This window comes from Trachemys scripta, chromosome 2 (genome assembly GCF_013100865.1).
Source record: "Trachemys scripta elegans isolate TJP31775 chromosome 2, CAS_Tse_1.0, whole genome shotgun sequence".
In the NCBI taxonomy this organism is placed as follows: Eukaryota; Metazoa; Chordata; order Testudines; family Emydidae; genus Trachemys; species Trachemys scripta.
In genome coordinates, this window is record NC_048299.1 from 242766190 (window position 1) to 242778305 (window position 12116).

Genomic DNA, 12116 nt, shown 5'->3' on the forward strand with positions numbered 1-12116 from the left:
GGACACTAAACTGTAAAGAAAAACCTGGAGTGGTATCAATAAACTCATGCTGATCTTGTAATACTGGTATTTCATGCACCAGGTTATGCAGTGGTTTAACAATAAAAAGTCATATTTCTCCTACAATTATCAAAAATTGTAATTCTATTTTTTCTATTTTTTTCTAAATATAATGTTTGCAGGTCTCCTTTAGTGTATGATTACTGACATGATCCATAAGTAGATACCACAAATGATGTCAGAAAGCTCTCTGACATTAAAATTTATTTGGAAAGTTTTACGTTTCTGTCTAACAAACTGTAACCATATCAACACACATACTCTAGCTCGAGTAGTAGAGGCCTGCAGTTTTGGTGCTGACAATTCCTAGTTCAATCTCTACAGGTGTCCATAATATCTTTATATAGATAGCCATAGAATCATAGAATATCAGGGTTGGAAGGGACCTCAAGAGGTCATCTAGTCCAACCCCCTGCTCAAAGCAGGACCAATTCCCAACTAAATCATCCCAGCCAGGGCTTTGTCAAGCCGGGCCTTAAAAACCTCCAAAGAAGCAGACTCCACCACCTCCACCATACTCTATTACCAAATCCCGCCAAGATGAGACTTCAGTTTGTGTGAGCATTGGACATGCAGAGCAAGCTTGTTGAAGACAATGGAGTAGTGTCCCAGTGTGAATAACAGCCTGTTACTTACAGCTAACAGCATTATTCCTTTGGCTCACTTGGTGCAGAGCCTTGTGTTTGGGGCGAGGTTCAATACCCACTAAAAACTTTGCTGGCTGTACTTATGTAGCACAGTTCTCTGTCTTTGCTTAAACCAAACTGCTACAATAAGCTCTAGTATTTGTTGGAAGATGTAAACAATAGCCTTTTTTTATAATGCATAGGTTTTTTTTCTTTTTTAAAAGAAGTGTACAGTACATTTAGTCTGTGAGCTATGCATCATCATAGCAAAATAGCCTCATATCCTCTTGGATACCCTTTCTATGTAATTTTATGTTTATGAAGTAATTCTTCTTGCTGTTCCAGGCGGTAAGTGAAATCACATTTTCCAAAAGCATCTTCTGATTTTACAGAATCTCTGATAAGTCTTCTGCCTCACTGCATTTTCCTACTTTGGTGTGCACTTCCTTCCTCCCACCCCCACTTAAAATGCTTACTCCCCCCCACATCCCTTTGTATTATAATTATCCTCAATACGTATTTGTTTGTGTTGGCCTAGCAGAGCTGTTTTTGAGGATTAATTATAAGTATAATTAATTATATTGGAATACATAGTAATAGTTTTCAGAAGGATAAAATCTAGGATATGAAACTTTTTTTTTCTTCTTCCAGCAGTTTGACACCAGATTTAACTTGCCTGATTTCTTTGGAAGACCAAAACCTGGGCCAGGTTTGCCAAAAGACTTGCTGAGTTCTGTGGGGCTCTTTGGCACAGCCGAGCTGATTTCTCCTTTCATCTGGAAAGCAACATAGTGAAAAAGTGTCAGATTTGAGCTCTTAATCACACACATCTCCATCCTTTTATGTCTAAAATTTGAGAGAGGAATAATGCTGAGAAAAGAAGGTGTCCGCACAGCAGAGCTCAAAGCTCAGTAGAAACAGGGTCCTTTCCTCCACCCAATGTAGGAAACTCCTTGGAGTAGGCCCATTTGAGTGGCTCACCTTCTAAACTCCCTGTTTAAGGTGTGCAAGGGTGAGCCCAACCACCATGGACCTTTTGAGGACTATTGCAGAGCAGCTTTCCTTCTGCTTAGTTTAGGAGATACTCAGAAGCAGAGCTTCTCTCCTGTTCCTTCTGTGCAGCAAACTACACAGGAAAGGAGCTCTTCTATTACTTTTTATATTTATATTACAACAGCATCCAAAAACACCAGTTGGGAGTAGGCCTCCATTGTGCTAGGCACTGTGCAAACACATAGGAAGATATCCCTGCATTGAAGGGTTTATAATCTAGGGTGGATCTTAAAATCTGAACAGATAAGACATGGGGTGAGGGACAGAAGTGCAACATACAGAGATATGTCTAACAGATTCCTGGCAAACATCATCCTAGTGCCAAGTTTTAGTTTTCCAGATCTGCAGGAGCGGGATGGTAGATGGGATGTTACTAGGAGCACTGGAGTTGGGGAAAGAAGGAAGGGAAGGGGTACATTTGATGGGGGTGGAATGGAAGGGAGGCTGGGAAGACGAGGGAGTGAAGAGAATTGGGCCAGCTCTGTGGGTGGGTGTGAGTGGAGCGTGAAGCATGAGGGCTGGGATGGGGCCAGAGAGAAATCTGAGAAAGACTCACAGGAAACAGCCAAGCAGCAGAGAAGGAAAAAAAAATATTCTGAGTCCAAATGAAAGAAAGCACAGTCTGACATTGCTGATGGTGAAGATTTTGGCTAGGCCTCACAGCCTCCAGCCCTTACTTTGCTGCTGTTTCTGTCATTGTTCCTCTACCTACTGCTGGGAGAGTCTTTTAGCTTCTGATGGCTGTCTCTGGCCTTATTCTTTCTCCCCTTAGCCCTCCACAGCTAGGGTGGTGGTGTGTGCTTCAGGCTGGGTGGCCCTTGCTCTGGTCCTGGGGTGGGTGGGGGTTCTGAGTCTCTGAGCTAGATGTCATTGATTTTTGTATCAGTATTTCAGGCAATAGTTTACCTTTTTTTGTTATGTGGTGAAAGTAAAGCTGTGTAATGGACAGGGAAGTTTAATACAGGCTTGGGTGATGGAATCTGCTGCTTTCTTACACGTAGGCTTAGAAGTATGGCACCTATTCTGAGCAAAAATTGGCTGGTATGCCAATTTATTTATTTGGCAATGAGATTTTGTGTGTCTAGATCAGCAGAATAGCCATTCCATGGTGTGCTTTGTAAAAGAAATCATAATCCCATATTAGCAGAGTTTGAAATAGATGAAGTTGTGGATTGTTTGCAGCTTTGAGCAGCTCACTTGCTGCTAGCCAAAACGTTGTCATAACAATGAGGATTGCATTTGTTTCTGTAAGTAAATCTCCAAAAGCCTGTCCTTGTTCAAGAAAATGACAAAATGCTCATTGAAAAGGCTTTGGGTCCTAATTGAGTAGCTAGGAAATCAATAGCTCCGACAATTTAAAAAAGACACACATTCCATTTCACTTCAATACTGCTAACCTCTTATTTGAATACATAATTAGATTGACTGTAACTGACTATTTTAAATCTGTATATATGTAAGAATAGGTATTTGCTTTTTAATTATAAATACTCTGAAGAGAGTAGAAGCGAGCTAGAACAACAAATCTCTGACAGTTCTGATGCTTAGCACACTGTGAATTCAACCTTGTTTTGCCAGGGAGTTTCTCTTAGAATCAATGGTCTGTTGGAAGTGAGAGAATGTCTGTCTATAAAAAAGTTGCCATCAGGCTGCCTGGTAGAGATTTGTTTATACTTGAATTCCTATAATTGGGAGTAAACATACCTTTCATTATTACTGTAATCTGAAACTCATTGATGATACAAACAGCTGTCCAGTTCAGGGTACTAGGTGTTGACCACTACAATGATTTTAAGTGGGTAAAGGATTTAACCTTGGGGTGAGTAAATTGTCTTTTGGGGTAATTCTACATATATCGATCTGAAGTGATCTGCTTCTAGTGTCACATCTGGCAGGCTGGTGCTGGAAGCTGAATCTCCAGAGAGAATTTTCATGACAGGTGTCAGACATGTGGTGTTATGACAACTTTGCAGAAATCAGATTTACAGGTAGGATTTGTTTATTAGCCTTTCCTGGGCTGTGAATGAATAGTTCTAATCAGCCTTCCTGAATAAACAAGGATTTAAGACTTTGCTAATGCAGAGTCTACTATAGTTACCTGTGTGCTGTGGCAAACTTTTGTATTAGCCAGGCTTTTAGCATTAGTTATGAACCTACATTTGTGCAATGAAATCTTTTGTATAAAAGTTGGCCTGCAGTAGAAGATTGTTTCCAGTCCGCTTATTCCCACTGTTTTCCATTTTCCTCATTTTCCCCCCCCCCCCCCCCTTATAACATGGCCCTAATTATTATTTCATCTGGAAAAATTGGAGGAGCCTCGTGGGTTTGAGTGGATTTGGTTGGGTAGTGGCTCACCCCAATAGCTGTATGCCCTATGACTTATGTAATTTGCCTCACATTGGGTAGTCGGTGCAAGTGAAGGTGCGACTGTAGCATGGGTAGGCATAGCCATGCTAGCTTTAATCTAGCTAGAATAGGTAACAATAGTAGTGAAGACATGGTGATACGGGCTTCTGTACTGGCTACTAGTGTTGCCGACAGGTTGGGGATGCAAAAAGGGCAGTTTGTCCTGGGCTCTCCTAAATTGAGCAGCATTGTGATCTGGTGCAAACTTGAGTGGTGCTGCAACCCCACAGGCCAGGTCGCAATGGCACTCATTCAAATTTGGCCCGAGTGTCTCTCCATCGTGATGGTGAGGTGTGGCCAGGCCAAATCTGAGTGGTGCTGCAATCTCATGGGCCAGGTTGCAACACCTGAACCAGGGAACTGGGTCCACGCCATAGGAGCTGCTGCTGGGGGTGGGTGCAGGCAGGCTCACTTTCCAACCCCCTCGTGCCCCAGGGTCTCCCTTCAGTAGTAAGTTTGTTTTTCTGGAGTGTGGTGGGCCTCGGTTTCAGATTTTGCCCTGGGTCCCCCAAAACCTCTGTGGCCCTGGGGACTAGCAACGCAAGTATGTACATAGGGTCCCCAGCAGGCTTGTACTGGGGTGGCTAGCCCATATTGAAGCCTGTGCTGCCACATCTTCATGATTGCTACACATCCTAATTAGATTAAATATAGTGTGGGTATGTCTACCCATGTTACAGTCCCACCTTCACTTGCTGTATAGGCATGTACTGTGTAACACCCACCAACAGTGTCTAACATGGGGGGCTTCAACCTCATCCAGAGTAAACACGTCTTATTTCTCAGCCCCTCAGTACTATCTGTTCCCTTTTCTTGGCCAGTCTCTGAAAATGCCACTCACTCTTCTTCACCCCCATGTGTTTTTTAGTTTATCTGTCCTCTGTAGTACGAGCAGTCCAGCTACCTCATCATATAGGTTGTCTGAGCTTATCCACAGTGCAGCTTGCAGCTGACTTCTGTGATGGGCAATGGTAGGAATAAGAAATGGATTGAAGAATGTGTTTATAAATGCACCAAGAAAATAGAGAGGTGAGACACTAAGTTTTTGGGGATGAGGGACTGTTTATTACCAAAGAATAAAAAGCTTCAGTAAGGTATAATATGAGGCAGTGCCCCATTTTTTGGCAGCAGTCCGGACTTGCTCCTCTTTGGGATGAACTACTTGGCCTTTGGTCTCATTGATACCTTCACAGCTGAAACCCTATTGTCTCTTAACTAAATGCTCCTATTACCTTCTTAATAGATAGGACTGATATGCTATAGAATGTGATCTAAATATTCTAATGAGACACTGAATTAGTCGGCAGCTACACAGGAGTGAAGTTGGGTTGTACTGTGGAAAGTACTGTAATTAATACTTTATGTATATCATGCTGCCATTAAGTTAAACATACAAAGAGAAACTTTGTTTTATTTTGTCAAAGGCTAAATAAAGCAAACCTATTTGGGAACAAGCAAAAGTAGAAGTATAAAGCTAGCAAATTAAGTTTGTCATTCTGCATTCTCTTTCTTGGGAATAAAAAAATAAGACTTCACAGTACAAAGCTCCTTGATACTTAGCTTCTTTGAAGATCATGAAGGTAATTCTGCATGAATTTACTTAGGGAGTTATAGGTTGCGAGAGATAGCAAGTACCTTTCCTTAAAAAAAAAAAAAAAAAAAAAAAAATCAGAGATGATATTTTTGTTCATTAATGCAGTAAGGCAGTGCCAAGAGCAGTTCCATTCCTTGATGAGCAATCAATAGTACATTGGATGTCGTTCTAATGCTTGGTATGGCATCTAAGTGGAGCATTGGGGTGAGATAGACGGTGTCATTTTCTCTCATCTGTTACAAAAGCTAATATGAAGTGCGGATTGCAGTACCAGCCTGCTGTGACCTTGATTTTTCTAGTGGAAAATGAAATTTTGCAGATACCTGGCTTTATTTCCAGTGGCACAGTTCCAGACTTCAGAATGATCCTGTCATTGGGACATTCCTTAGGTATACAGTTCAATCTGTAGTTCATTAGAAGCAGCTGGAGCCTATCAGTACACTTCACCTACAAGCCAACTATAACTTCAGTAAAATTTGAAGGTAATACTTTGGTTTGGCCTGTCGGGGCCCTCTCTGTAAAGCTGGAAGTTTGGACAGCTATCCAATTAAAATTTTCACACCTTTCACACGAGGATAGTTCTGCAGCCAAAACTCGTCTCCCCCCTCCCCCCATCAATAGTTGCCTGCTGCATTCTTACAACTGTGTATTTTAAGAAACAGACTTTTTTGATGTGAAACATTTTCTTTCATGTGTGGAAGGCAATTCATACTGTTTTGATCTTAAAAAAACGAACCCAAAAAACCATAAAGTGAGCATTTAACTTGGATAAGTTGATGCTGAGAGAGAGTCTAGCAGTGCACATCAGATAACAGCATTAAGAATTCTTTAACATATGCAATTAACTTAAAAGCTTTCCCAAATAACATTTTAATAATGTTTTATAGTGAGCTATTTAAGACTTGCAAGGATACCTAGCTTTTTTAAATTTTGCAATAACTTGTGGAACAAACCAAGCTGGCCAAGCATTTGTTATTACTTTCTGTTTTTACTGACGTGTTTTGTGGCTTCTTGGTCAAATGTACAGCACTAAAACTCCAGGCATCCATACTGCTTCTATATTTAGCGGCAAAGTCTGGTCCTGGTTGTTAAACAGTTTCCACTTATCAACTGTAACCAATCCACAGGATTGGATCTTAATCATTGTGGTCAAATTTTGTGAATGATTTCTCAAAAGCCAAGCAATCCATTGGGCTTGGTAGAATTCAATTTTTAAAATAATTTTGACAGATATTATCTGTTTATTTTTAAGCATTTTTTTTAGATTTTGATCTTTTCCCCCAATTTTCACAGTTACAGGAAATTATGGGAGGGTCAGACATTTATTTAATGATAATAGATGTTGAGATTCAAAAAATGAAACCTTTATAACAACTGTTATGAACACAAATTATCAACATAGCATGTCAAAATATACAAAGTAAATATCCTTAAATCAAGAGATCATACCCATTCTCACTATTCATTCATTAGTCCATATGTAACAAACCTAATCCAAAAGTCTAATCACTGGATTTGACTGAGTTTTCAAGCAACATTTTTCTTTCTTTGCCTAGCTGTAAATATCGATTCTTACTGATGTGGCTTTGTATGTTTGCGGTGAAATCGACATTTAAGGGTAATCTCCAAATGAATGTTCTGAGATGTGGGAAACTTTCTGTGGTATGGGAGAACCTGCTTACTTTTAAATTCCTTTGTTTCCTTAGACAAGGCAATAGGATTATAGCAATTTCAAAATATTTCATTTGAAAAATATGGTAAATTTTCCTCTGTGATGCAATTAACGTGTACTGTAGATTAAGCATGAGAAGTGTTTTTTATTTTAAATATATTACAAAGGGTTTTACAGCAAGTTTGTCTTCAAGAATTGTAAATATTCACATTAACCATTTGTGAAAAGCTTGATTCATGGAATGCATCAGTTTCTAAGTGTATCATTCCAAAACTATGTATTTTCATATGTGTGATGTCAGTCTAAGTTGTTTAGCCACATATCAGAACAATTACAAGAGAAGATTACATATCTGTTTTATAAATGCCATAGAAAATCTTTCAAAATGTTTTTTGCACTTTAAATAATTGCATTCATGCATTAAAGTTTATTTGGAAAAAGTCTTTTCTCACATCTTCTCTTGCCTTCAGTTTCAATTTTAACATCAGCTGATAGCATGATTTATACTAAGGACATGGTTATACATGTTGAATAACCTTCTCTGAGGAAGTACTTTACATGTTATCTTTTCCAGTAAGAGGTTTTCATGTTTGACCTCCTCTTCTTGGTTTGCATTATACATGCTGTACATGACGTGTATTTTTGTATATGGGGCTGGTGATAGGATAACACATCTAAAACTACTGTGATGTTTACTTCTAGGAATTACTGCTGAAGTCCTAGTGGTCACCTCTTTTGATGAACTGCACAAAAGAGCTCAAGACGCCAAGGGGAAGATTGTTGTTTACAACCAGCCTTTCATCAGTTATAAAGAAACTGTCAAATATAGATTACTGGGAGCAGTTGAAGCTGGTAAAGTTGGAGCAGTGGCATCCCTTATCAGATCCGTTGCTTCCTTTTCTATTAATAGGTAGGAATGTATTACTTACTCTGTACGTGACAATTTGGGGAATCTGACAGGGTACCACTTATGAATTCTAATTGAAATTATTAACTCTGTAAACGTCAGTGTCAGGGTGCAAACTCTATTTGGATTGTAAGGCTCGTCTTTGCCTTCTCAGCTGTCTTTGTTTCTCCATATTGAGCTAAAACCCACAGTGGGTAACAAGAGAAATTCTTGCCCAGGGCTAACAACAGAGGGTTGTTAAACTGTGATTGTCCATTCAAATGGCGCACCCTTGGACAAAGAGATGGCTACTGCCTAGGGCAAGCCAGTTTTTCAAGTCTGAACTATGGGGTGGGGGGGGGCACAGAACAAGGGATCACCTGCTCCCTTAATAAGCCTGATTGTTATGTTACTGCCAAAGAGAACACAAGGTTATAAAAGAAAGGGTCTCTCACCTGCCATTTTAGAGGAAGCATGGGCATGGATTGCAGGGGTGGGGGGTGGGGGAGAGGCTCCATGATTCAGAGGAGAAGCCCTGAACTACAGGAGGGGTGATTCTGGACTCCTGAGAGGACTCTACCCTAAACCTAAAGAACTCTTCAGCATGGCGAGAAAGCTGAGGCAGGGAAATGTGTACAGGTGTGTTTATTATTTTGTATAGATCTGTATATTTCTTGTGCTACTTAAGTAAAGGGTAATTTGCCTTAGAATCCTATGCAGTCTGTCTGTGTGTCTGTCTGCTTAGGCTGTTGTGTATCCCAGAAGAGTTAAACTATGAACCTGGAGCACCCACAGGGCTGCAGTTGAGAGATGGTGTGCTTAAGCCACTGGGGAGTCTGGGGAGCCAACATTACTCAGAGAGTGTAGGCAGTGGACCACAAGGCCTCAGCTTTTAGAAAGGGGTGCTAGACAGAAAGGGTGACCATATTTCCCAAACATTGAGGCTGGCGTCGCTGCTCGCTCGAGCCCTGCCTGCCTCCTCCCCCTGCGTGGGGCTGGCATTCTTCCCATACCCCACTTTTTTTTTTTTTTTTTTTTTTTGGCAAAAGTGGGCATTTGTCCCTTTGCTCTTGGCAACTTTGGGATGCCTGGGTCTGCCCTTAAAAAAGGGATTGCCCCAGCCAAAACAGGACGTATGGTCATCCTAAGACAGAGATCTGCTCTCTGACAGTATGCCTAGAGACCCTGGTAAGAGACAGTGCCTGGACTCTCTTCTTCAGACTCAGGAGGCTTAAAGCACAGGGGGCCCAAACACAGCAGCCTGGTGAGTGTCAAGCCAGCAGAGGGAGGTTTACCGGTGGATGTGGGGGGCGTGTGTGAGAGAGAGGGAGGGAGGGACACTGACTCACATTTCACCTTTTACTTTGCGTGGTTTTATGGGCAGGCACTTTGTTGTAACATGTTCAGTTGTCCAGTTTCAAGTGGGTGTTTGGTTTGGAAACTATTTGTTCCAAACTCTGCCTCCAGTGCTTTTTCATTCTTTCAAAATGTTTTCACCATTGTCACCACGCCAGATCTTGTGTGATTGCTTTTAATAGCTTTTCACATCCCTGATGCTACCATAAATATTCCTGTAACAACCAATATAAAATACTTCTCTGGTGGCAATATAAGGCAAATTATCAATGATTTTAAGAATACCTAATAATGTATGTTTAAGGAGAATAAAGGTATATTGTTTTTATATTGATGGGCAGTCACATAGCCTTAAAATGACATCAGGAGGATGAAGTAAATGTTCACAACTAATGTAATTATTCTGGTCTCCTATAAATAGGTTTTATAATCCTCAGTCTGACTAACTTTAAAAAAACAACAACCCATGACTTAAAAATCAATTTTTAATTTTAAAAAAATGTATGTACATGTTGGTAGAACTTTACTTTCTGAAAGTGCTCAAGTGGCTGTTTTGTACTTGTTTCTTTAGCTTCCTAATTGTTAATAGAATTTTAGATTTTACCTGGAGATTTTTTTCTAAAAATGAGAGTTTCACACTTAAAATGCTCATCTGTGCAGAGAAAGACAAGTCTAGGGCTTCCTTAACACTTTAACTGTGAGAATGGTGAGACAGATGTGAGAGCTTGGTAGCACGGAAGCTTCAAAGACTAATGTATTGAGATGTGCCAGATGCTATGGGCACACAGGAAATTCATGGACTATTGTATCAGTAAGTGTAATATATCTTTGTGTTCCTGGCTCTCTGAGTGGGTTTCCTATGGAATTACCGGGTGGAGGAAAGGGGTAATTATTGCAAATTCCCAATGCCAGGTACGCAGATACCCAGCCCTTTGAAGCTTTGGTCCCTGGGGAAAGTGGCAGAGATTAGTTTTACCTAGGTCAGAAGGCCTGGGAGAAAAAGGTGTCAAAAACTGTGTATAAAGGGTCAGCCTGACCTGGCTCAGGGCAGATTCACTGTGGAACAAAGAACTGACAGACTTGTGTACAGAACTGCCAGCATCCCATGCGCATGACAGATAATACCTGGTAAGCTTAGCATGAGTCTAGACTGTTCATTGTTTAAGATATGTTTTCTCTGTAATGAGTTTGTTCTGAATAAATGCTCTGCTTTATGAAGGGTGGGCACTGGTAAACACTATATTATCACACGGCTACCACCATGTGTGTCAGTTCTGGGGCCTTTAGACTTTCTCAGAGTGGGAACTTGTGTTCCTCTTCCTCTAGATAGGAGATTTAGGCTGCAATTTCCTCCTGCAACCCACTGTGATCCCCATAGAAAGCTGGTGTTTAGTTCAGCTGTCTCCTGATACTGAAGATTCAAAGTGTTGGGCATGTGCATAACCAGCATTGGAATTTGTAGTAAATACGTTCCACCAATGCCAGATTCCACAGTAAACCCACCCAGTGATCCAGAACACAAAGATACACACTCCACTTAGCATATTCATAGGCTATTGAATCAATATGTGTCTAATGTGTGGCACAACTCAATAGAGTAGTTTTGGAAGTTTCCATGCTTACAGCCGTCACAACAAACAACATAAACTGATAGGCCAATAGCCTGTGTTATATTCGGAACCAATACCATCTTCAAATACATTATTTTTCTACAAATCAAGAAAACTGAAATGTTTTAACCCGGCTACACTGCTCCTGTGAGGTTTGCAGTTTGAAGTCAGTGGGACTTATGCTCCCAAGCCACTTAAGTGCTTTTGAAAATCCCACTCTTAGATGCCTAAATACAGATGTAGGAATTTAATTTCAGGCTTCTATTCTTTAAAATGTTCACCTGTGTGTATAAAAAAAACCCTTATTTAAACTTTCAGTACATTAACACACTTACTGAAGCTATTTTGTTTTTGAGTCAAAAAGATTTTAAAAGGCATTTATTTACATGTGCTGTGACCTTTACTGCTCCTTTGTGATGTATAAAGATGGCAGCATTAGGTTTATTTTCTCTCTATATATAAAATAGGGTTACCATATGTCCGTTTTTTCCCGGACATGTCTGGCTTTTTGGTAATCAAACCCCCGTCCAGGGGGAATTGCCAAAAAGCCAAACATGTCCGGGAAAAATACCGGCCGGGCACTTCCCCTCTCAGGCTCCAGCTGCTCTGCTCCTCCCCGACTCTTGGGCTCTGTTTAAAAGCTGAGCTGCCCGAGCACTCCGGCTTCGGGCAGCCCCCTTGCCTCTGGACCCCGAGCCGCCGGCTGGGCACTTCCCCTCCCGGGCTCCAGCTGCTCTGCTCCGGCGGCGCAGGGTCTGGAGGCAAGGGGGCTGCCCAAAGCCGGTAGCGCTGGCTCGGGCAGCTCGGCTGTTAAACAGAGCCGAAGTCTGAGTCCGGGGAGGAGCAGAGCAGC

The 12116-nt window shown here is 41.1% G+C and overlaps 1 protein-coding gene across 1 annotated transcript in view; it reads left to right on the plus strand.

Moving 5' to 3' along the window:
- The window catches only part of CPQ (carboxypeptidase Q), a 275759-nt gene that overhangs the window by 50038 nt on the left and 213605 nt on the right, over positions 1 to 12116 (plus strand). Inside the window, exon 3 of the mRNA XM_034763342.1 lies at positions 8114 to 8321. Within this exon, the coding sequence (XP_034619233.1) occupies positions 8114 to 8321 (208 nt within the window). The remainder of the gene's footprint in view (positions 1 to 8113; positions 8322 to 12116) is intronic.